General features: G+C 40.4%; 2 protein-coding genes across 5 annotated transcripts; both read left to right on the top strand.

Moving 5' to 3' along the window:
* The first annotated feature begins 8441 nt into the window (after positions 1-8441).
* LOC110514973 (protein rapunzel) lies at positions 8442-12873 on the top strand. 3 transcript variants are annotated; one of them, XM_090229085.1, is made up of 3 exons: positions 8442-8508; positions 9056-9088; positions 10786-12873. In XM_090229085.1, exon 3 carries the CDS (start codon positions 10855-10857, stop codon positions 12037-12039), a length of 1185 nt encoding a protein of 394 aa, XP_090085211.1. In that variant the 5' UTR covers positions 8442-8508; positions 9056-9088; positions 10786-10854; the 3' UTR covers positions 12040-12873. The 3 variants fall into 3 exon arrangements, with proteins under 3 accessions (XP_090085211.1, XP_021449746.1, XP_090085210.1); XM_021594071.3 differs by having other exon boundaries at positions 9051-9088; XM_090229084.1 differs by lacking the exon at positions 9056-9088.
* Positions 8442-25158, top strand: LOC110514995 (protein rapunzel). Of its 2 annotated transcripts, none has more exons than XM_036972913.2 (3): positions 8442-8508; positions 23139-23228; positions 23612-25158. In XM_036972913.2, the coding sequence occupies exon 3, from the start codon at positions 23662-23664 to the stop codon at positions 24835-24837; it is 1176 nt and encodes a 391-aa protein (XP_036828808.1). In that variant the 5' UTR covers positions 8442-8508; positions 23139-23228; positions 23612-23661; the 3' UTR covers positions 24838-25158. The 2 variants fall into 2 exon arrangements, with proteins under 2 accessions (XP_036828808.1, XP_021449751.1); XM_021594076.3 differs by lacking the exon at positions 8442-8508 and adding an exon at positions 13224-13375.
* The last annotated feature ends 1902 nt before the right edge of the window (positions 25159-27060 follow it).

Genomic DNA, 27060 nt, shown 5'->3' with positions numbered 1-27060 from the left:
GGCAAGTATTGAAATAATTGCAACTTCTCAATTCATAGGTTATTTGATTTTGTGTTTTTTTGTTGACGTTTTTTTAATACAGGATTGTCTCTACTGTAGGTTGGTGGTTAGTTCAGGTGTTATTGCAGAAACCATACAGCTTAAGCCCATGGTACCTCTTGTTTTCATTAGTGGTTCTGTGTGCTTTCCTGGGTAACATCCATTGATCCATGGAGCTCTACTACTGCATGAAGAGCTTTCCCTTTGAAAGCACGTGAATTCCAACTGCCACTATGGAACGACAAAAGCTTCTGTTTGCTAGGCTGCTCTATTGAGGGAATCTGTGTTGTGGTGAAGGAGCCAAGGTTACCTTGTTCATCTGTTTAAAAAGATTATCTGGATTTCTCCATCATGAATGAGAAGTGCTACTCTGACGACAGAGGGCGCTATCAACAAACAGATCAACAGTCTTCTCTAAGACTCTCAGAGTTACAGGTTTTGCATGGTGATTCTCCACAATCTACAGCCGTCTCAAAGTAGTTAGCGATTACAATTTGAGACTATTTAGCATATATTGTGCATGACTATGTTTGACTTTTAATACCAGATGATTTGCAATATGTGGTAAAATGTTAAACCTTTCCAAACCTGAAAATGCTTGATATTTATTTTCACTTTCATAAAGAATTAGAAGATTCACATAATTCAACAGGACCGCATGTAGCTGATGTAAGCAGTGGTCCCTGTCTTCCATCTCCAAATTTCCCCTAGATACGGATGAAATAGAAAAGAAGTGACGGCTGACATTTCCATTGGAATCTATGCCTATTATACTTCCACTCTGTGGCAATCAGCATTGAGTAGACAGGAAACAAAATCCATCATGTTGTTTCCACAGAATGGCTGAGCCCTAGAATGTTAGGAGACATTAACGAACAATCAGCAACAGGTTTGTTAGACTTAATATTTTAACATGCTTAGACATTCTAATATACTCTATCTGGTAGGTCCAAATGCCTGTGTAGAGATCGCAGCCAATATCAATATTTCATAAACAAATTAATGATTTGATGGAGGGCAGCATCAGAGTGGCCCTGTAGGGTCTGGATCAATGGCAGAATGGCTCTGCCTGGCTGTCTCTGCCAATCCCAGCCAGGATAATGTTATTACCCATCGGTGTGGACCATCGACCAGCCCGCTGCTCTTTAAGTGGGCTAATCTCGTAACAAGCATTAAAACATTTGTTCAGTGACACACAGCAGCAGGTCCAGCCCAGCACTCAGGATCGACTCTCTAAAAGGTCTCTCTCCTGGCTGGAGGATCTGCATTTAGAGGTTGGGGCTGAAGTCTTGTGAGTGTTCAGCTACGCACTTCTCTAGGACTAGTGGTATATGGGACTCTATGAAATAGTGAATGGAATGTCTGTAGAACTCATATTTATGGTGAAATACCAAAGAGAAAGTGCGTCCAGGGTATACAAAACATGTGTTTTCACCATCTGCACTGCCTCAAACAGTTCCCTCATGTTGGGCAACACTTCCGGTCTCCCCTCGAGCCCTCAATGCTCTCCCCTCAAGGCCCCATGAAGTGTGTGATAGTAGTATAGCCTCGACTTCCCCCAGACAAATTCCTCTCCTCATAGCGGTTCATGCATCACGTTAGCAGCCAAGAATCTCAGCAGATTTGTCTGTGTCATCGCTGTCTCTATATTCTCTCTCTCTCTCTCTCTCTCTCTCTCTCTCTCAATTCAATTCAAGGGCATTATTGTCATGGGAAACATATGTTGACATTGCCAAAGCAAGTGAAGTAGTAAACAAAAAAAAGTGAAATAAACAATTCAAATTAACAGTAAACATTACACTCACAGACGTTCCAAAAGAATAAACACATTTCAAATGTCATATAATGTCTAATAATACAGTGTTGTAACGATGTTCAAATAGTTAAAGTTCAAAAGAGAAAATAAGTGAACATAAATATGGGTTGTATTTACAATGGTGTTTGTTCTTCCCTGGTTGGTTCTTGTGGCAACAGGTCACAAATCTTGCTGCTGTGATGGCACACTGTGGTATTTCACCCAGTAGATTTGGGAGTTTATCAAAATTGGGTTTGTTTTCGAATTCTTTGTTGATCTGTGTAATCCGAGGGAAATATGTGTCTCTAATATGGTCATACATTTGGCAGGAGGTTAGGAAGTGCTCAGTTTCCACCTCATTTTGTGTGCTCTCTCTCTCTCTCTCTCTCTCTCTCTCTCTCTCTCTCTCTCTCTCTCTCCCTCTCTCTCTCTCTCACTCACTCGCTCACTCTCAATTCAATTCAATTGGCTCTATTGTAAACACATGTTTACATTGCCAAAGCAAGTTAAATAGAACAATTAACATTACACTCACAAAGGTTCTCTCTTTCTCTCTCTCTAGGAGATATTAGCCAGAGCTTCTTGTTTGCTCTCCTCCCCCACTACCCTCCTCCCCAATCTCTCTCTCTCTCTAGGCGATAAGAGCCAGAACTTCTTGTTTTCTCTCCTCCCCCACACTTACCCTCCTCCCCAAACTACACACAGAGTAGTTCCACTTTTGTGCTAAGAGGCCTTCCCCCCGGGGAGTGTAGGGAGTGTGAGAGAAAGCATGAGAAAGAGGAAATGGAGGAAGGGAAATCAGGAAATCACACAGCAGCGATCTATGATCATCAACACACGGGAAGTAATAGTTTTGAATCTACATAGAATCCCCATCTAAACAATCCACGTCATAACTGGCTGTGTGGCTTCCTAATTAGACGGTAGACTTTCAGGAAAATTGTCACATGTACAGTAGCGAACCAGCTTCAACCTCAGTCTGGGTGGTTCCCTGTAGCAGGACTATAAACAGTCCCCCGGGCTTCCTTTTATTTGTCTGTCCATAAAACCATTAGCAAATTAAAGTTGTAATCTGTATATTGATATGTGCTCTCTCGGTTCGCTCTCTCTGTTCTCTCTTTTTCTCTTTTTTCTCACTTTAGCTCTCTCTCTCTCTCTCTCTCTCTCTATTTACTCTCACTCACCCCACACACACTCACCTCTCACTCTCTTACATGCTGTATGTACAACCAGTCACTCCAGAACTTTAGCAGTGATAAAATATAATATAGATCCGTCAAATTGTTTCAGTTTCTTACCTTGTCCTTTGAGAATGATATCATTGCAAGTTCCACCTTTGCAACTTGTATGGTGTAAGATTGTCTGTCTGTAAAACAAATTAACATTCTGGAACACAACTCTGGTACAAGTATAACTGTATCTAACTATAATGTTGTTGACCCATTATCAGTTCTCTCCTATCACAGTCATTAAACTCTTAAAGTCATGATTGGCATCATGGTGAAATCCCTGAGCTTTTTGCTTCCTCTCCAGCAACTGAGTTAGGAAGGATGCCTGTATCTTTGTAGTGACTGTGTGTATTGATACACCATCCAAAATGTAATTAATAACTTCACCATGCTCAAATGGATATTCAATTATGCTTTTTTTTTTACCATCTATCAATAGGTGCCCTTCTTTGCGAGGCATTGGAAAACCTCCCTGGTTTTTATGGTTGAATCTGTATTTGAAATTCACTGCTCGACTGAGGGACCTTATAGATAATTGTATGTGTGGGGTACAGAGTCCATTGTGTGACTTGTTAAGCAAATTTTTACTCCGGAACTTATTTAGGCTTGCCATAAATAAGTGGTTGAATACTTATTGACTCAAGACATTTCAGCTTTTTAATTTTGTATTAATTAGTTTTAAAAAATCTAAAAACATAATTTCACTTTGACATGTTTAGGCCAGTGACCAAAAAAATCTAAATTGAATCCATTTTAAATTCAGGCTGTGACACAACAAAATGTGGACAACGTCAAGGGGTGTGAAATACTTTCTGAAGGTAATGTATGTTGATGACACAGTTGATGCAGCTACAGTATCTGGCTGCGGCCCAACCTTGGAGCCTCCGGCTGTGTCTCACATCTCATAGCACTCGCTATGCCTGAGAAGCACTTTCATGTCTGTTGCTCAACCATTTTTCTAACGGACTGTCATTCCAACCCACATTTGTTTTCCCATGGGAGTTGCTCAAATCCGGGATGACGGGTGCTAAATCCTCTCTTAAAAGTAACAACTTTTTGTTGGCATAGCAATCCCTCATTCCAAGTAACACAACTGTGGTCATGCGGAATAAAGGATGGTTTCTTTTTATATAAACAGCAAACGGTTTTGACCTGTAACAGTATTTTCATGTGTTTGTCAAAGGCTGATAAGTCATAGTAAATGACTGTATAATCTTTCTAAACTGCCTGCAAATGAAATACCAGTGAAGTCAGTGGCAACAATAATCCACAAACTAGACTATTGTGTCATTCAGGGGGTAGTGTGAAATCCACACACCTCTCATCATGACGTGAAAGACTCACCCAACCATATTCAGTACAAACTATTTATAGAACAAGTACATCATGTCTACATTATGCAAAAAAAGTGTATATTTATTGCCCAAACAACCACCCTGCATCAATTTTACCCCCTCTCCTGCAAAGTGGTACATTCTGTCTTGGATGAGACACTGGGGGGCTTTCCAGTGAACTAAAGTGACATCTTGTGGCAAAGAGGAAACACTAGAGCTAGAGGCCAAGGTCAGAAAGATCAAGTAAAGTCAATAGCATTGAGGTCATCTTCTATTTCCACAGCCATTCAACATGATAAGACACAAGCGTCTTTGATAACCTTTCATTTAAGGAAATAGACTGTACATGCTAATCAAGTCCACACACCTCTCAATATTAGGAAGGTGTTCCTAATGTTTGTTATACTCAGTGTATGTAGCCTGTTGTCTATCTTTTTGTTGAACCCTGGGTTGAATTGAAACAATAGCTGTTGATGACTTCGCAAATGCTATATAGGCCTAAATATTGATGATATCTGGTTACATTTAATTTGCTCTGTTAAACCTACCCCTTTGAAATGACTCTGATAGCAACAGGGAATCTATTTAGTTATTAAGAGATCTCTCAATAATCATTCACACGGATAACACATTGGTAATAGTCAGTGACAAACATAAGCAGGGCTTGGTTATAATCTTGGATGGGAGACCAAATTAATATCTGTAAGTAGATCAATTCTCCAGTAGCTGCTGACCAGTTTATTGTGTTTTTTTTCTGATGGCGGATATACAGTAAGATACAAATTCAACATATTTGTCTATGTTGGAATTTGGTTACCATGTTGACATAATCCTGTGGTTGAAATTTCCATGTCACAATACCTTGACAAATTACCTTCAAGCAACGTTGATTCAACAAGTTGTGCCCAGTGGGATGTAGGATCTTAATTTGTCCAGTTCCATCTCAGGTATAAAATAATCCTGCTGCAGGAAATGATGATTTGTAACAGGAAATTAGTTTTAATATGCTACATTAGGCTATAGTTTAGGTGTAGCTTACAGCTGCATTTCAGATATACTTGTATGTAGTGGAGACCAATATCTATCTTGTCTTATTAAGCTATATAAAACGATGGTTGTTATTGTGTATGGCTGCATTTCGGATACATTTTTGTACTTTTCAATGTTGCAGTCGTAGGATCTACAGTAGTAGGACATTATTTCTGTCTGGTGCTTTAGCATTTGATCGATGAGAGAGAAGGAAAACTGTGGGTTTTCAGTGAATTTATGTAAATCACGAGGCTCATTTGAATGCAGTGCCGGAAAATTCTTAGCGACAACAGAGTGATCAAATTAAGAGATACCACACCTGTACATGACATAAGTGACCTAATAACTAAGCAGTATACAATGCCATGAAGTGATATTATATTGTGGTATCACATTTTATGCTCATATTAGCACTCACATATGTTGATGATACAGATATATGATGTTGATGCACCTACAGTATCTGGCTGTGACCCAACCTTGGAGCCTCCAGCTGTATCTCACGTCTCATAGCACCCACTATGCCTGAGAAGCACTTTCATTTTTGTTGCTCAACCCTTTTTCTAGTAAACTGTCATTCCAACCCACATTTATTTTCCCATGGGAGTTGCTCAAATCCAGGAATGACGGGTGCTAAGTCCTCTCTTAACATTAACAAATTATAGACCAAGGACATCATGTCTATCCCCATTATGCAAAAATATGTATATTTATTGCCCAAACACAGCCTTCCATTATCTTTACCCCCTCTTCTTCTATAACCTTTTGTCGTGGAAATTCTTACATAGGGGCACTCAAAGTCTATCTTAATGAATCATTGTTTATTGTCAGAGCGCTGGAGAGGTTCCAACCAACTCAATGAACCATAGTAAACATGTCAATCAGGAACTCTGCCTGGGCAGACCCAGCAGTTGTCTTCTATACGGCTATACACAGACAAGTTATATTTGCATAATTTAACATAATTAATTCATCATTACCGTTTTGTTTCATCCATGTGACAGAACAATACTGGTTCATTACATGTGACAGACCAATACCTCACGAGGCTTCTTTCTCTCTAAGCTGAGACCTTGAAACTGAGATTTCTTGTTCGTTCTCAAAACAAGATCTGGGCGTACTGCCAAATTGCAGCTACTAATAGTGAGGATTTGTACAATCAGCCACTTGCATGAACACAGAAATGTGTTATTTAGAACAGCACATGAATAGAACACAGAAATAGCACAAACATTAACATTTCCCTTACACTTTCATTTGAGGAAATATACTGTACATCCTAATCAAGTCTGGAATTATTAGGGATAGCAGCATAAGCATTTGGACATGTGCCTCTGTGCCTCACCATCAATCATGAGATTCTGTTGAGATTTTAGTTATAAACCTAAACCGACTAAACCGGCATACAAGGATCATAAAAGAAAAGACAAAGAGGTTCAAAGTGTGCCATAATGTCTGCAGATTCACTATGCACATAAAATAACAAGAGAAACAATGCTTATTCCACCTGTTTATTAACATTAATGTTGTTGAACAGGATTATTAAGCTGTTATGGCTATTAGCTGAGTAAAACCAGACAAAACATCAGCTAAAAATATATTGACCTATCTGGCACACCTTGTTCACCTAGTTGTCATTATTTTAATGACTTTACAATTGTTCCACCTTGTATGCTTAAATCCCCTTCAAATGCCATGTTTATTTAAATGAGGCCCTATTTTCCATTGAAAAGATTTTACGTGAGATGGAATCTTTCTGAAGTTTCCATTCGATAGTTTTCAGTTCTCTTTTCTTCAAAAATGAACCACAAAACCGGCTGGTAAATGGGTAATGGATGAATGATTTAGGATTTTAGCACACTGGATAGTGAACTGTAATTTTTGACAGGATAGGGGACATCTCAAATTACGTAATGTGGAATATTTGGGAAGTAGGATTCAGGAAGTAAGCTTTGCTTCATCACACTGACACCTCCTAGTCAGCATGTTTCCCAGCGTCAGTCAATACCACCCATCACGCCACATACCGTTGAGTCCCTGCGAAGCATATCCTCCCCTTTCCGATAGTAATGAGTTAGCATAGTGCGACATCTGACAGCGGGACGATACAGGGAGACCCAAAAAACACTGAGGGGTACCAAATCCTCTTCAATATGACTGACCGTCCTGACTTCACGACACATAACCCCTTCTCCTCTTCTTCTATCTCTGCCTCTTTCTTCTCTCCAGTGTTAACTGGACTGATTGGTCATATCAGACGGTGTGTGTTACGGTCAGAGCTGAAGCACAAAGACAGTGGGTGAGCTCTGTCTCCCATGGTGTGGATGCAAAGACACAAAGGTCCTTTCACTGCTCTGCTCAGCACTGTGACGGAGTGACTCTGAGAGCACTGCAGCTCCAGGGTGTATTCCAACTTATACAGGGTGTATTCCAAATTACTACGCCTCAATCCAAATGTCCAATAGCTTGCCTTCAGTGATAATGCATTTTCAAGGTTAAAAGAGTTCAAAACTACACATGTTTTAGCTCTGATGTCCCTTATGTGAGCTATTTTGAAAATACTGAGAACTGCCTCTGTTTAGGGAACTGCAATTGCTTATCTGTAAAACATCATGCTTACTTTACAGAACTCAGTGGCATTTAGCAGGCACACTGTTAAAAGAGGCAAGAAGCAGTGGCCATAGCAACCTCAATGGAGACACAACAAGCAGGGTTTTGTTTGTGGCTCTCTTGCTCACTTGAACGCTTGGACATACACATGCACCCACACACAGACACACACACAATCCTTCACACCCTGTGTGAATGGCAGTGGTGTCCTTGCATGGGCTATGTTTACAGGATGTTATCTGTCTCAGTGCCTGCCCCTCATCCCTCAGAGTGGGTTCCTGTTGGAATGCAGAGAGGGGATGGAGGAGTTCCAACGGGGGAGTGACGAGGGAGAGAGACAGAGAGAGAGACAGAGAAGAGAGAGAGAGACTACATATACATCCCAACACTAGGAGGCTGGTGCTCAGAGGCACAGTTGGACTGTTGGATAACTAGACTGCACCCCCCTGTATACTTTATTGGACTATCAGAGGTGAGTTTCTTCCTCTTTTCTTTATCGTGCTCCATTTTGTTTAACTATCTGGGCAGTTTGAATTTGCATCAAGGGTGTCAACTTTTATTTACCCAGATTTTCTATCATTTGACAAACTGAACTTGTTTGAGAAGTATAGGCTACCTCTGAGACATATGAAAAAGTGAGGAACTGGTTTTGAAAGATCCACTTTGTTTGTGCACTGACAAGGCAAACAGGTGAAATTCAAGTGCAATTTGAGATGCTGGGATACCATTGTTAACGGATGTGGTCTTGCTGGTATCTCATCACTCAAGGATGTGGTCTCAATAAGAGTTCTTTAGGCTTGTTTCTTCCCCCAGTAGAATGGAAAATAATCGGTAGAAATAAGATTTTATTCAGCACTCCTATGTTCAAAGGATTTGAGAGAAGTTGAGTGATATTGAAAAGAAGGCAAAATACCTCCTGTTGGTTACAAAAATAGTTTGGGGCTCGCCTTTTTCTTCCTCTTAATTGTACCCTTGGATTAGCATTCTCACAGTCAACTGTTTTTGTTTTACAAGTGAAGACTTGACATATCCTAAACCAGGACAATTTCTCAGTAAGTATTTTCCTTCACTATTATTTGTTATTAAAATGCTTTCAGTTCAATGTGGTGATGAGTCACAAGTGAATTCTACAAATTACATCAAAATTCCAATGATTTAATATACTCTTAACACCATTTTTTTGGACATTGTGTCATTTTAAAATGGGATAGCAATAACTGGTGATGTTAGCTTATTTAATAGGACTGACGTAATTAGTACAGTGGTAGACCTTGGGAAAGCATGTAAAATGACACCATTCATCTTGCAATCCAGCAATTACTGGTAAGCCCATGGTCTATGGGTGTACATATGAATCTGTATTTTGTGTTTTTCATGAAAATGTAAATGACTGATGCTACATTGTACATGGAGTTGCTGTGAATTCAATGACCCAATTGCATTTCAATTAACTTATATTTTAGTGTGTGGGAGAAAAGTGTGTTTTTCATTACAGAACAAGTGCAGTGGGGATTTTTTTTCCTTCTGGGTGTGCCTTTTTTCTGTAGTGGATATTGTCTCAGGGGAATGAGATGTGTGTGAGCTCATCTCTTTTGTGTATTTTACATTGAAAATCACATGTTCACAAAGAAAAATCCCCTTTTTTCCCAGGTTGTGGACATCTGTGTTTGATTTGGGTCTTGGCTATTGTTAGGCTTGTCAATTCAACTCCAAAAAGCCAGCACTGCAATGTTGCGCAACTCTCCACGTCATAAAGCGAGAGTACACGCTTTTGATGTTTGCTCTGAGTTGCCATAAACATTCAGTATGTTTATTTTAAATCATGTTTTGAAGTGAGTCAGTGCCACCGAAGCTGTGATCGAGTCCTGTCATATACCTGAGACTCTGGGTGTGGCATGAAACTAGACTCTTGCATGTCCCAACATGTTCTCCATTAGTTTTTTTGCTGAGAGTAGCTTGTTCTATTTGACTCCAACTGTCTGATGTAATCTGTGTTAGACGCTGTTCTTGTTTTCTGTGTTGGATACAATCAGTGGTGGAAAAACTACCCAATTTTCATACTTAAGTAAAAGTAAAGATACCTTAATAGAAAATGACTCAAGTAAAAGTGAAAGTCACCTAGTAAAATACAACTTGAGTAAAAGTCTAAGTATTTGGTTTTTAAAAAATATGTAAGTATCAAAAGTAAATGTAATTGCTAAAATACACTTAAGTATCAAAAGTAAAAGTATAAATCATTTCAAATTCCTTGTATTAAGCAAGCCAGACGGCAGCATTTAACTTGTTTTTATCAGACATCATTTACAAATGCAGCATGTGTGTTTAGTGAGTCCGCCAGATCAGAGGCCGTAGGGATGACCAGGGATGTTCTATGACCAATTTCCTGTCCTGCATTCAAAATGTAACGAATACTTTTGGGTGTCAGAGAAAATGTATTGAATAAAAAGGACATTATGTTATTTAGGAATGTAGTACAGCAAAAGTAAACGTTGTCAAAAATATAAATAGTAGAGTACAAATACCCCCAAAAATGACATTCAAGTATTTTTACTTAAGTACTTTACACCACTGGAGGTGATGATGATCGAGTCATCTCCAACACAAACTTTTTCAAACTAATAGCTAGCTAATCCTTAGAAGAAGAAAAAAATACACAAAATCGGATATTGCTGCCTTAACAAATGTATTATTTCACCTCAACAAACCTCCACAAGAGCTTTATGGTTTGTTCCTCTTGTTTCTCTTTCAGACATCAACATAGTTGGAGAATCTTTGAAGACCTTGTTGGCCATTGTTACTTTGTGATAGACCCCTCAAAATGACCAGTGTGGCAGAATGGCTCGTGCAGAACAGAGGCAAGATCGAGAAGGGAGTGGAGATCATGGGACAGGCCTCCGCAGTCCTGGCAGCCACTGTGGGCCAGCTCCATCCCGTCCTTGAGGCTGTGTTCGTAGCCTCCTCTGAGATCCTCAGCAACCCTGAAGGGCAGGATGCCCGCTACCTGACTGAGCAGTTCAGCATGGTCAACCAGAAACTGGAAGGCATCCAGGCTGAGATCGAACAAATCGCCCTGGAGCTGCAGAGGACCTCCTTGAATAAGCAGAACTTTGACCGTGAGGCACAAATGCTCAGCCAGTACGAAAAGTTCCAGGACTTTGTCAACGCCAAGCCCAAGTTCAAAGAGAAGAAGATGGAGAAGTTCCTCAGCCATTATGAGAACACGGACACGGACTTGAACCTGGACGCGCTCTATAATGCCGTTACCGGGGACAATACCTCAGGTGACCCCATGTTGGAGACAGTGGTTTCCACAGAACAAAGGAGTAGAAGGGCGGTAGAAGATTTCTGCGCCAGGCTTAAGAAGCTCTTTGTGGTGGGCATCATTGCTGTCATGGGTTACGCCAGCCTCAAGGAAGGGGTTGTGGGGGATGAGATGGTGAAGAAGTGGCAGGAGCGTATGGAAGATGTTGAGAACCGCATGAAAGCAGCGGTGGACGATTGCACTGAAAACTTTGCGGATCAGGCCAAACTGGACATGGAACATCATCTTCAGGAGAAACCTGGCAGTGTTGACCTTGACTTCACCAAATCCCTATTAGACACCCTTATTAAGAAATTTGACTGGGTGAGCTGGTCTATCAGGGTCTTCAATGACAAGGAGCGCATTTTCTTTTTCAACTGGCTAGCTGGAAAGAAGTACCATGGAAGTAGAGGAGGAGCTAATTACTTTGATGTGTTGACCAAGAACAACATCAAAGTGGTGATCTCGTTCAGTGTTCAGCCTAAGCCTATCAACAAGGGTCAGATCCAGCAAGAGATTGAGGGGCAGAAACTGAAGGGGAACATGATGAATGTGGCTCAGGTCCTCAGCAGAAGTCTCCCCAACTGCTTGGTGCATGCTGTCAGCCACTATAAGGAAGTGGTGGAGTCCAACAACTTCCAAGAGGATTGTTATTACTATGGAAAACACAAAAAAGCTTACCTATGTGTTCATCCTGAGTAGCCTTTTGTTACACAGTGCAATGGAACATAGAGTAGTTATAATGGGGAAAACTACAAATACAATTCATGAATGTTTATAACTGAGTTTAGAGGTGTTTTTATTGATATCGCAAACCTAGCTGATGCTTTAGCTAGTGGTTGTGTAAAATGTAATCTCTTGTTACAGACTGCAACATTTTTATTTGTTTATTGGCCTTATAAATTTTTGTGTAGTTTGTGATAATTTAATCCAGGGGTGTCAAACACATGGCCTGCAGGGGCCAGATTTTTTGGGGGGAAACAATGGACAGTGGACTGTCTTATGCAAATTTCACGGCAAAGAAATATAACCAATTTTTAGTACGGCGCCTCTATCTCTTTGAAGACTGAATGCGGCCCCTTGGGCAAAATGAGTTTGGCACACCTGGTTTAAACTATCAGGATTTGTATATGTGTATGAATGGACATATATGAGACATTTTATGCCAGGCTGTGGCTATCTACTCAACAACAATGCCAACATATGAGAACTTAGTACTTCTTCCTACCAAAGAGAATAGTAAGATACCTTATTTTACCTGCATTCCAGTATTTCATGATGACCATACTGTAAATTAGCACACCAGCCAGCGTAATAATGTGTTATGTAAGCTTTCAGCAAACAACCATTTCTCCTCATCAATGTACTGAGGACTTACTCAAGCTCTGTTGGAAAATGCTGTTGATAGATGCATCACACTGTCCAAATCTATATCCTTACAACATTACATCTCTGTCTATATTCACACATTTGATATCCTTATAATTTCTCATGTTTATGGTCTTCTTTATTCATAATAAACCACAATATAAAGGACATTGTTATCGCTGGTCATCATTATGCAAGAGTACATTAGGAATTTTATGCAATAGTAAATTAGGACGATTATGTTCTATTTCTATCTGCAGCTGAAGAAATGTAAAAAACATGAGGGTACTGTATGTTAAAACGTTTAAGCAGAGGTAGGTACATGTAGTCATAAACATTGATACTGATAATATATGACAGTTTATTTACATTACCCCCTAAACAGTCATCAGCTCACACAATATAAACACAATTATCCTCAGCAAATGTTATAATAGTCTTGGTAAAATACTTGTGTCAGTTATTTGTCAAAGGAGTGTAATTTATTATAGTTTCTATGTTGACCAGGAAAATATGCTATCATTTGTTCAACAACTTGTCTAACCACCACCCAAGTTTAGCTTCTGTCGATGGGTGTGTCACTTTAACTGTAATATGAGACCAATAGGAAGAGAAAAACAGATCGGCTAAATCATTTGCTTTTCTTCCTCAAACTAAAGCGAATGAAAAGGTGAGTTTTTAGGCAACCGTAATTGCATATGAGTATTTAAAAGTGTCTTCAATAGGCTTACACAGTTCTGTCTATATTTTCCAAAAGTTATCGCAGCTGTTTTCATTAGTTGCGCAGTTCTTTAACGACGAGACTGGTCAAATTGGTCATGACTTTTTGAGATCCTACGATATCTTTGAAAACATTACTTTATCATGTAATGTGCGCATTTAAATAATAGCTTATGTTTTACTGTAAGTTGCGCAAAACACACAATGTAACTATGTGCACAACTTCTGTCAAAACAGTGGTTGGGCGTTGGTAGCCTAGAATCGGTGACATAATGTGCAGGCCTTCTCCAGGAAGTGTTTCTCGTGGCCATAATTATATATTGTCACGATACAAGTACTACTGCGGTGGCAACAGTGCTGAATTTAATCAATTGACATATTGTTGCAAGGCCTTATCATATTAATCCACGAGGTATACAGACTATATAGGGAGTTAAACAAGGTACTGAAATAAAGCAATTAGAGCCCTTGTTGAACGAGCTAATCGATGCATTTCCCATTAAGAGGCCACATGAACAGCTTTTAACAACAACAAGTGTAATATGATTTTCTCTTCTCGGCTTGCAAAGAGCTATGTCCATTTGTTAAATGCAGCCAGTCATGTCTGGTCAGTGTATATGTGGGCAAGCTTCACAGGATGATTTGGCCACCTCCCTCAACTAGTCCTCAATCGACAAAGATACTGTAGCTTACTGATTGTTTGGGCAACTCAAATGTTGCTATTTATTATTGCAGCTTTCAATGATTTGTATTTCATTTAGGACTCGAACCATGAAAAGAAGACACTATAAAATGTCTATCTTGATGGCCAGATATTAATATACAAATGGATCAGTTATGATGTTGACAATTATTAATTCAGTAGGCCTAACTGCTCCTCAGTGGACATCAGTTAATGTACATTTTAAGGTTGACTGGCCTGCTTGTTATTTGGTGAATTATTTGGCCTGAGATATGCCTCCCTTGTAGAGCTACAGCTATAGCACTTTTGAGTCTGTACCCACTGGGCACAGCTGTAAATTCAACGTCTATTCCACGTTGGTTCAACGTAATTTAATTTAAATGATGTGTAAACGACTATGATTCAACCTATGTGTTGGCTAGTGTCTAAGCCTAATTCTTGCACATCTGAAAATGTACCATCACTTTACCCTGGATAACTTGTCTGCTTTAGTGAAGTAGAGATACTTCACATACACTCAGACAATGAGACAACCCCTGGGAGTTAAGGTTTTAATGGAGAGCTGAAATGTCTAGTTTTTTTTAGCATGGCAGTGTGGATGGCTACATCAAATTAGATGGATGTTTTTCTATCCTAATGCATGACATTCCGCTTCCATCATTAAACTGGCTTCTAATGCAAATGTTGTATCAATGAGAGCTGTGTCTTTTTCAAAGCCATTTGCCCCATCTGTTTTATGATAGCTGCTGATCTAATAGTATCAGACCATCTGTTTATATTTAGTATGCTTGATTATACATTCTAATCAATTACATTGACAGGGCTGCCAACCTTTGAAGACATTTTGCTATGTGAATTTCATTGTCCCCTAACACAAGCCCTAGCCGTGGGGTCTGGGGGTCCTCCCCCATGAAAATTGTACTGTTTTAAAGCCCATTTCCTGCAATTCTACATATTTTGACATGGCTTAGGCCTAAGAGTAGAACATTTTTAAAAATGAAAACCACAGGTCAGGTGTATTCCGGAATCTTTGAACATTAAATGAACACTCAAAATTCAACGACTTTGTTACTTTTAGATTTTTGGGGTAGTTTGACACTTTATTCAGACGGTAATGAAATGAGATTGGGAGACAGGCACATTGGGAAAAACAGTGGGAAGGTTGGAAGCAGGGATTGATACCTGTTCCCAGGTGGAAAGTTGTATGTGACACGTGATGGGAGTGTTACCACAACACAAATGCTCTGCACAAGAAATTCTAATATTAATGGTTGAAGGCAGTGTGAAACCAAATCATAGATTGCAGTCTAGTTAAAGACACAACCATTTTGGATTTTGTCATTTGGGTGAACTCTTTCAAATAGGGCTGGAAGAAAATCCTGCTTGCACTCTAGGAGGGTTGGCAACTCCTGATCTATGTTTCCCAAGTGTTGGGTGTTTGAGAATGTTCTTGTTATAACAATTCATTTCTCAGTCAACCAACCTTTAAGAAAAATCTAATAGATATCAATATTCAGGTGGTTTAACCCTACTAGTTGACGATCATTGCCACAATCTTACTCTACCTATGTCAATGTAAATATGCCTTGTATACTGTTGTTTAGGGTAGCTCTTATTTTGTTTTACTGCAGAGCCCCAAGTTCCGCTCTACATGCCTCGGTTAGCTCCCTTGCCCCACCCCCCAGACATGCGGAGACTGCACCTAGTTTAACCTGTTATGGCTGCATCCCTTTGTTCTCAATTTCCGCCTGAAGACATATCCAAATCTAACTGCCTGTAGCTCAGCCCCAGAGGCAAGGATATGCATATTATTGGTATCATTTGAATGGAAACATTCTGAAGTTTGTGGAAATGTTAATTGAATGTAGGAGAATATAACACAGTAGATCTGGTGGAAGAAAAGAGAAAGAAAGAGCATACGTTTTCTGTTTTTATTGTTGTAGTATCATCTTTTGATGGATAACACAAGAGGGCAACTGTAGGTGTGCAAAGTTTCAGACTGATAACTTCAGGAATGGGTGAGCTACATGACATTTAGCATGAAGTCACCCAGGTGTCCCACACAAGTTGCCCAAATGTACCCAAGTGGCCGAATTGGTGAAATGACCTATAACTATATACAGCAGTGCAAATAACTATATACAACATATAAAACATTCTAAATTCTAACACACACACAGAAAAAAAAAAATCAAAAAAAGATTAGAAAATAAATATTTTAAAAAAAAACAGTACACCCCTTGGAAGTCCTCGTCATAATATTTTGCTGCCTGTGCCATGTCCCATAGCAGTCTCTTTCTGATGTAAAGCAGAGGCAAACTGAACAAGTGGTGCATTTCATGTGACACAGAACACAACGACACCGCCATGCTGTGCCCTTTTGGCGCTGAGGCACAGTCATGCCTGCAGTAATGAACTGTGGCATATGAACACCACTGGGGGCAGAGGTAGAGCGGGCAGCTTGGCACCGGGGGCTCCCAGTCGGAGTCGCTATCACTGTGAAAGAAAACATAAAAAAAATATTTGTATTGTATGAGCCTTTTATCATCACATAAAATAAACAGATATGTATTGTATAGAGCAGAGGGAACAGTCACTAAGGAGTTCCATTCAACTCTGGCCATTGTTGTATGTATATATATATATATATATATACACACACACACCCAAACAAACCAACACACACACAAACAAACTACACATTTCATTGCAAAAAAAAATAATATTTTTTATATATAATATATATATATTTTTATATTTCATAAAACGGCATTAGCACTTACCCGTCCAGAAGTACGTCCTGTCCTTGCATAAACAGCTCCTCAGTTCGTTTGAATCATAACACTCCAAGATTCCTCAAACAAAAAAAACAATGACGTTTGGCTGTGTTGCAAACATCCAGAGGAATGCACTGAAACCCACCATGACTAGATAAACGATTGTTTACAGGGGCGAATCACGCCCAATGCTCCGTAAAAAATTGTTAGAGATGGAATTCACGCCACAATCGTTTTACAAAATGTTTCGATTTAGGCTATAAAAATGGATTTTATCAAAGAAACGGCACTTCATTTGATCAATGGGACACTCAGGAAGAGAAATAAGAGCAAGATATCAGAATGTAAAGTCATAATTTTACCTTCAGATGTGAATGTGTAAAAACTGTCATGGCGGAAAATGTTTCTGTTCTTGATTGCTTTTCTCAAACAAAAGCATGGGATTTGTTCTCTGTAATAGCTATTTTAAATTGGAAAACGTAGTTTGATTACCAAGATTCTAATCTTTTGAAGGGTGTAAGACACTTGCATTTTCAAGAATGTTTAATGTTACGAAGTTGTATTTTTAGTTGTCACTCTGAAATTCCCCCTGATGTTGGTCCAGCAGGTATATTTCACTGGGGATCGCAGCCATAACAGCCTGTCTCATCGTCACTCAATGCCTAGGTTTACCTCCACTGTACTCGCACCCTGCCATGCCCTTGTCTGTGCATTATGCCCTGAATCTATCCTACCACGCCCAGAGTTCTGCTCCTTTTACTCTCTGTTCCGAATGCACTAGACGACCAGTTCTTATAGCCTTTAGCCTTATCCTACTCCTCCTCTGTTCCTCTGGTGATGTAGAGGTTAACCCAGGCCCTGTGTGTCCCCAGGCGCTCTCATTTGTTGACTTCTGTAACCGGAAACGCCTTGGGTTCATGCATGTTAACATCCGAAGCCTCCTCAGTTTGCTTTGTTCACTGCTTTAGATCACACCGCCAACCCTGATGTCCTAGCCTTGTCTGAATCGTGGTTTAGGAAGGCCACCAATAATTCTGAAATTTCCAACCCCAATTACAACATTTTCCGTCAAGATAGAACTGCTAAGGGGGGGGGGGGGGGGGGGTTAGCCTGCAGAGTTCTGTCCTACTATCCAGATCTATGCCCAAACAGTTTGAGCTACTACTTTTAAAAATCCATCTCTCCAGAAATAAGTCTCTCACTGTTGCCGCTTGTTATAGACGCCCCTCAGCTCCCAGCTGTGCCCTGGACTCCATATGTGAATTGATTGACCCCCATTTATCTTCATAGTTCATACTGTTAGGTGACCTAACTGTTGTCCGGACCTCTGGCAGTCTCTATGCCACAGGGTTTAATTCTCGGCGACTCTTTTCTCTGTATATATCAATGATGTCACTCTTGCTGTGGGTGATTCTCTGATCCACCTCTATGCAGACGACACCATTTTGTATACATCTGGCCCTTCTTTGGACACTGTGTTAACAAACCTGCAAAAGAGCTTCAATGCCATACAACACTCATTCCGTGGCCTCCAACTGCTCTTAAACGCTAGTAAAACTAAATGCATGCACTTCAACCGATCGCTGCCCGCCCGCCTAGTATCACTACTCTGGACGGTTCTGACTTACAATATGTGGACAACTATAAATACCTAGGTGTCTGGCTAGACTGTTACCTCTCCTTGAAGACTTGCATTAAGCATCTCCAATCCAAAGTTAGAAGCGGCTTCCTATTTCGCAACAAAGCCTCCTTCTCTCCTGCTGCCAAACATACCCTCGTAAAACTGTATCCTGCCGATCCTTGACTTCGGCGATGTCATTTACAAAATAGCCTCCAACACTCTACTCAGACTGCATCCAATTTGCTATCACAGTGCCATCCGTTTTGTCACCAAAGTCCCATATACTACCCACCATTGCGACCTGTATGCTCTCGTTGGTTGGTCCTCGCTACATATTCGTCGCCAAACCCACAGGCTCCAGGTCATCTATAAGTCTTTGCTAGGTAAAGCGCCGCTTTATCTTAGCTCACTGGTCACCATAGCAACACCCACACGTAGCACACGCCCCAGCAGGTATATTTCACTGGTCATCCCCAAAGCCAATACCTATATGGCCGCCTTTCCTTCCAGTTCTCTGCTGCCAATGACTGAAACAAATTTCAAAAATCACTGATGTTGTAGACTTATCTCCCTCACTAACTACAAGCATCGGCTTGTCAGAGCAGCTTTCCGGTCGCTGCAGCTGTACACAGCCCATCTGTAAATAGCCCATCCAACCAACTACCTACCTCATCCCCATATTTTTTTCTTTTTTTTCCCTGCTCTTTTGCACACCAGTATTTATATCAGTATTTATACTTGCACATCCTCATCTGCACATCTATCACTCCAGTGTTAATTGCTAAATTGTAATTACTTTGCCACCATGGCCTATTTATTGCCTTACCTCATTAATTCATTTCCACACACTATATACAGATTTTATTTTGTGTTATTGACTGCACAATAGTAAAATGTGAAAAATTATATTTGAGGCCTGGAGTATTTAACATCCAATGCTTATTTGTGACTTATTCAAAACTGTCCATTAATGGCTGCAAAAATACATAGCCTCATCATTAATTTTCAGACATAGGCATATCAGATTTCAAATGTGTGATTACACTGTCAAAATTGGAAGAAGTGGAATAATAAAAATAAGCATGGGGAATAAGTGTCATTGTTGACAAGCACACTAATTACCTTATATTTTACCCCATTGTTAAGAATTACAATTATTCCACTGATTAGGCTAAATTAAATAGATAAAATCTCCTGAATACAAGATTACATAAATCTGCCCCTACACCCTCCCTAATCAAATAATTGGTATATTTATTGCCCCCCCCCCCCCCCCCCCCTTTTCTTGAATCAAACTTTTGAGTTCACAATCTGACCAAAAAGGTCACCCTACCAAACTTCCCTGCTAAAACAAGGGGACTTTTGCAAGTGCGGATTACATCTACTTTAGTATGTGCTGTCAAACGGCTGCATTCTGCAATAGAGCTCGCCAGTTTATAGTCCTAAAACCCGGAAATTAGTTACCTCTAGTTCGTTCAGCTATGGGGGGAAAAAATGTAGTTTTGAATAAACGCCCCAAATAAGGTCTGAGGTTAACACAGGCTTATGAGATGAGATCTTATACGTTTTGTCTTATGAGATAATAGCAGTCAGTTGACATGACCTTTTTATGAATTAATTTGTTAAAAATTCTCAAAAAGTGACGTTAGCTGAGGAACATTATCTCATAGAACAAAACGTGTAAGGTCTCCTCAGTCTTTGTTTACCACAGACCTTATTTTTGGCATTTCTACAAAAACCCTATAAAAACTTCATTCATCTTTCCCATAGGCTTTGTCCAACTAACCATGGCGGAGTGCCCACAAAAATACAGCATTACTATTTCTCTCTATAGGGATGGGAATAACAGCAACATTTTATATTTTTTAAATTTAACTAGGCATGTCAGTTAAGAACAAATTCTTATTTACAATGACGACCTACCCCAGCCTAACCCGGACGACGCTGGGTCAATTGTGGGCCGCCCTATGGGACTCCCAATCACGTCCGGTTGTGATACAGCCTGGAATCGCACCAGAGTCTGTAGTAATGCCTCTAGCACTGGGATGCAGTGCGTTAGACCGCTGCACAAATCGGGAGCCCAAACAAAGCCTCATTTTATTGGCAACATTGTACATAAAACAGCGCTACCGTGCTGCTCTTTTTACAGTTTTATAAACTCAGCTGAGAACTTTCTCTCTCTCCTTTCAACTCCGCTCTCATCTTGAGGAGCGTTTCTTTAAAATGCTCATCCAGTCCCCTTGATCCTTTACATAACAAGACCCATCAAAGGCTTCAATGTGCCGCAGCTCACAGTGCTATGGCAAGACAATGGACGGATTCGATTATGCTGAGCCGTCACGCCATCGGGCGAAAGCGGGGAAGGAGGAGCGCCATTCTCAAATCAAAGAATAATCTGTGGCGCTCTGTCGTTTTGTCGACAAGACAGCATGGTGCCTCATCTAGAAATCTCTTTTCCATAAAATAAATGTCAGAAAATGTTCAAATATTTTTCATTGGGAAGGCAGATAAAGCCTTTTGTTTATCAAAAGCAATCACTTTTGCATGGGAAAACACAGGACCCTACTAATTACTACACGTGCTTAATTCATTTTGAGCCGACTTAACCCTGGGCTTTGAACGGGGCACCTGTCCCAAGCCCGGAAGGCATCCTGATTCCAAATGCAATCAACTTTCAGCCTATGCAAAACACGGCTACCTGCGCACCCAGGCGAGATGAATCCCCTCAATGATAGAGGTTCCTCTTGTGATGTTAAATTTAGACGCATGGTTTCTACTGCTCCTACAGTTTTGCTTCGGTACTGTAGTTTAGCTGATACCCAGCCCAGAAAGACAATTTTCCATACACTGCCACATTTTTTTGTTTTTTGTATTTTATTTAACCAGGCAAGTCAGTTAAGAACAAATTCTTATTTACAATGACGGCCTACCCCGGCTAAACCCTCCCCTAATCCGGATAGCGCTGGGCCAATTGTGTGCCGCCCTATGGGACTCTATCACGGCCGGGATGTGATACCGCCCAGTATCGAACCAGGGTCTGTAGTGATGCCTCAAACACTGCGATGCAGTGCCTTAGACAGCTGTGCCATCACCATTGTACACAAAACATCCATTAAATTATTCAATTTTTTTTGCTGAGGCCAATTATTATTATTTATTTTTTACTCAGCCGAAGTTATGAACATTTTTATATTCATCCAATGTCTGCCATGGGTTTGTATGACGTCGACACTGCTCCCTGTGCGCATGTGATGTTTGTCCGTATAAACGGGATGCCACCTCGATATTAACGGTCCATGAATCGACGTATGTGAACTTGAGTAGGTTTATCTTGAAAACAACGGTCGGACATCTTGGACACATTCTTCAGTTCTTATTATACCTCAGTGGCACAGATTCTCCAATTTCAAAACAATTTGTAGCACAGTTGAAATGTTAGCGCACTAACTAATTTAAAAAATAAAATCTGTACTTTTCAATGCGAGATGTGTGGTGTGAGAAGAGGGTCAAATGCGTGAGAGTTGTCAGCTTTGGCTGTATTGAGATTGTTCTAGAGTTCTTGGATTTTCTTAGACCAATCTGTTTTAGTAGTCGCCGTTGTCTACGGCCATAAAGACTGTGCCTCCCTTGACAGCTGTAGATGTAGGTGATAGATCAGGTTGAGAAATGAGGGTGACATCTTCCCTGATCTTTTGCAGTGTAAACCCCCTTGGGCCAGACCTCAGCAGCAGAGAAAGGCAGACTGAGACGCTGACAGAATAGTTTCCGTTGTCTAGTTGCTGTGGTTACTTGCATTTTTGTGGAAAATGCACTCCTGCTCAGCAAGTTTAATCTCCAACAGACAGTTTATCACTCCCAAACTCTCCATGGCATTGACTGGACTGGCTGAGCGAGCAACCGTGGTGGGGATGGTGGTGGTAGTTGAAGGGCCAAAGGAGAATGGATTAGGTTTTTATTTTTAAACTGTGAGCTTATAACATTGTACTTTGACCTGAAAGTAATTTCATGCCAGTTGTCAAATACAATTTGCAATGATTTATTGCAGCAGAGGTGTATACGTTATACAGTATATTACTTTTTTATTTTTAAATGCGGCATAATAAATGTTCTGTCACTACTTCTGTAACAAACAATGATAGTATTTAATCTAAAATGGCCTCCAATGTTATTCCAATGCTAGATACTGCATGTGATTTCTTCAAATGTACACTTACAATCCACCACCCCTTCAGTCATAGTCTGCTCTAGTGCATCATAGTGTTTGAAGTTACTAATTGGCTTCCTGCTTGCTGTGCATACTTCAAACCGTATTTCAGATCTTCATTGGTTGGTTGTTTTTTCCTAATTTGGCACTTTGTTGATGTGATATACAACACACTTGAATTGAGTGTATAATGCAGACAGTAAACGGTAAATACTTAAAACATTTCTATACCATAAAACCATTAAAACACTGCCTTGAAGTACACATTTCAAACTCCATAGAGTATCTACCCCTACGTGTCTTCCCTCACTTGTGAATTCTCTTTGCATTGTTCCCTCATTGCTCACTTTGATTGTCCAGCTGTAATCCCAGCAGGCTTTGCTTGTGTACTGCAATTTACACTGCTCCCTCTCTCTCTTTCTTTATCAGTTCTCACTGTGAGGCCAGCAGGGATTCACTCTAGTTGAGAGTGTGAGCAAGGAAGCAGGCCACCGTCCAACAATACCTGAACAGCTCTACGTAAGTTCAGATACTAATATTCTATAGGGAGGTAGGTAATCAACTATATGGGCCTAATTGTTAAGACTTTGGTATTGCTGTTGAACATTTCCTCCATTTTAACTAAGGGCTTGGACTGGGGGATGATTGGTTGTCTATATTTTAAATGGATCTTCAATAATGCTTTAGTTAAGTGTCAGTAGAAAGGTTTCTGTCTTTGTCAAGAGTCATTCTATAGACCAGCGTTTCACAAACTCAGTGCTGCCCCAGGACTGACTTTGGTAAACTCTGCTATTATTAAGTGTCAGTTTAGTCGAGTCATTCTGTAGACTTTATCATGTCTAATGTAAATAAAAGAGTTCAAACATCCTTTTGACCATGTCCTTATGCTCTTTTATTTTCAGATGTTATACTGTTATTTGTTGTGCACTGAATAATAACAATACCAGCAAAGATGGCCGGCCAGCTACAGAAGATCGTAGCAGAGAAGAAGAACGTGGTAGAGACTGTAATGGAAGTGTTTGAACAGGGAGCTGAGGTGGTGGCCAGTATCGCAGGTGACCTCTTCCCTGTTTTCGCCATCGCTGCTCCCATCGTGAAATTGGCCCTGGACAATGTGGAGAGCAAGGAAGCTGCGTTCATGAAGGAGCAGTTCCAGAAAGTTCGTGAACGCCTGGAGGTGGTTTCAGAGGAGATGCAGCGTATTAACGAGGAGATCAAGAAGAGCGGAGCGGACGCTGCCTACTTTTCTGTAGAGGAGAACATCTCCAACCAGTTCCGCAAGTACATGGACATCCTCAATGCCAAACCCAAGTTTCGTGAGGTCAAGAAGAAGCTTTTCATGGAGCATTTTGTCAAAACAGGTGGCGACAAAAACCTACACACCCTCTATAGTGCCGTGACGGGAGACAACTTCTCTGGAGAGTCAGTGTTGGAAATTACTCTTAACTATGAAGAGAAAAGTCGACGCGCAATGGAAGACTTCTGTGCCAGGTTGAAGAAACTCTTTTGCATAGGCCTCATCGCTCTGATGGGCTACACCGCACTAAAGGACTGTGATGACGAAGAGAAGCTTCTTCAAGACTGGGGTGAAAAGATGAAGGATGTACAGGTGAAAATGAATGCTGTCATTGAGGACTGCATCACCAGCTTCCCCAAGCAGTCTGAACTGGATTCCCGGAGGTTGGTTAGGGACCACTCTGACCTGAGCAACCAGCAGCTGGCAGACGCCATTTTGGAGAAGCTGAAAAGAAAGTATGACTGGGTGTGCTGGTCTGTCCGTATATTCAGCTCCCCTTCGGGCCTGTTCTCCAACAAAAAAGACATCCAGTGCCCCACAGGAAAAAATCGCTTTCAGGTGCCAGCGACAGACGAGAAGCTGAACGTCATGGTCTCCTACAGTGCCTCGCCCGAGCCTCTGAACAAGGCCCACATCCAGCAGCTGATCCAGGGTCAGAAGAAACTCACCGTAGTGGGTACAGCTGAGCTCCTGTTTGAGCAGTTGCCAGGTCCATGTGCAGTCCACACGGTCAAGACTTGCAAAGACCTGGCCTGTGTCTGGAGCTTTGCCGAAGAGCTACACTACTGGGAGGAGCACAAGAACTTCTATGTTTGTGTTCACTACAATTGACTTTTTCTTACTTAAAAATGAATTAATAATTAGCCTTAGCTCCCAATGTTATATTCAGTCCAATTTGATCTTTACACTAAGACTGACATTGCCAAGTACTTTCTCTCTTTCTCAGTTGAGTTCTGATCCCCAGATATACTAATGAGGAGGAACATAGGCTAACATTTATTATAAGGCATGATACTTACCAAAGACTGTTTTACCTGTTAATCTATTCTTTGTAATGTTTTTATTTTATGTATGCCCCCTACTAAAATAGTGTAAATAAAATCTGCTTGACATTTTCAAATAAACCACACATAATAACTGTGATAGTCATGATCTATGCCTCTGAGAATCTAAATTAATCTTTGTGTCTTGATACATGTTCTATATTGACCAAATCACATAATGTTTATGAAGTGTGTACATATAAAAGCCTAATGTTTGTAAAAAAGAAATCCCTCAAGTTTGCATAACTAGAATTGCATTTTCCCTCTTTTTATATGTAAAAAAAAACACCTTTGACTCATTTTCAGCTGCTGCAATTTACATTCATATGACACAGTAGAGGCTGCCGAGGGGATGACGTCTCATAGAAAGGGCTGGAACGGCGCGAACGGAATATTCCATTCCAGCCATTACCACCATTCTGTTTTCCCCAATTAAGGTGCCACCAACCTCCTGTGATATGACAACAACTCAACTGACATTGTGTTTTGTTATTCCTGTCTCTGTTATTTTGGGACACACTGCTTCAGTGAACCTGCTCCCATTCCATGTGATTGGATCAATCAACCCACTACAAAGGCATGTTAAGACATATTATTGCTGTGAAGATGTGCTCATGAATGCCTAGCATAGATACGCTCGTCACATCTTTACCTGTTGTGATGTGCAACAGAAATGTTGGTATCACAGGTCATCTCGACTCAGTCCATAGTTCCACAACCCTATGAACTATTTACATTTAGTATCATAATGTTTAACCCATTCCACTTTCCATGCATTCACTGTAGTTTGCAACTTTTATTTTCTGAGGGATTTTAATACTTTTATGGGTGCTTCACATTGGTGGTGGATGAGGTGAGTTGTTGTCATCGTAAACACACACACCCTCCTTACAGCGCTTGGAGCATCTGGAAAGGGGCTATATACAGTACCAGTTTTGACTGGTACTGTAAATGCAATAAATTAATGATTATGAAGTGGTGGTTTGACGTCTATGGCCTGCGTATTACAAACTAGCCATTGGCAATAACTTAAACCCTTTTAAAGGGGATGAAAAGAACACAATTCATTGCACCCCCTTAAACTAAGTAATAAGGACTACATATTCAACATTATAAACTGGGTGGTTTGTGCCCTGAATGCTGATTGGCTGACAGCTATAGCATATCAGACAGTATACCACGGGTATGACAAAACATACATCTTTACTGCTCTAATTACATTGAGAACCAGTTTATAATAGCAATAAGGCACCTCAAGGGTTGGTGGTATATGGCCAATATACCATGGGGGCTGTGTCCAGGCACTGTGGGCTGTGTCCAGGCACTCCGCTTTGCCTCATGCATAAAAACAGCCCTTAGCTGTGGTATATTGGCCATATACTGCACCCCCTCGGGCCTTATTGCATAATTTTAAGCCATGTCTATATTACTTTGTCAACATATGAGTATCTGAGCCCTAAACAACACAAATGATAATATAATTAATCTACAAGGCACTATCATCACATCATACAGAGTAGCATGTTTGTGTGGTTTTCTTTAGATAATGAGGGGAGTAACATGTTCAAGATGTTTTCTCTGATCTAAAAGGAATTATTTTGTTCTAGTATCTCTATCAATATGCCTTACTTTTATCACACAAATTACTGTCAAATAAAAACAAAGATGGGTATTACTATGTTAAAATAAATGATCTTGATTTATTTGGTTTGCTGTCTTTGGTCACCACAGTATAGTATGTTTGAGGAAAGGGCTGATACTGCACTGGAGGATTGCTTCAATCTGCATGTAAGGTGAGGAGTTACAGATCGGAAAAATTAATTGTACTCAATGTTATATATATATATTCAATGACATCATAGCAAAACAATCAGAGTCACAGGGTAGAGCTATCTGAGGGACAGAAGCTGTGGCCATGCCATTATAGTTTGAAAACACCCAACGTGCTCTGTAAGCCATGTGGCTTTAATATCTTAGGCACAGAACTTGCACATCCCCTCTTTGGAAAGAG

This window comes from Oncorhynchus mykiss, chromosome 3 (assembly GCF_057628025.1).
Source record: "Oncorhynchus mykiss isolate SJ-2025 chromosome 3, ASM5762802v1, whole genome shotgun sequence".
In the NCBI taxonomy this organism is placed as follows: domain Eukaryota; kingdom Metazoa; phylum Chordata; class Actinopteri; order Salmoniformes; family Salmonidae; genus Oncorhynchus; species Oncorhynchus mykiss.
This window is presented reverse-complemented; position numbering and strand designations above follow the sequence as displayed.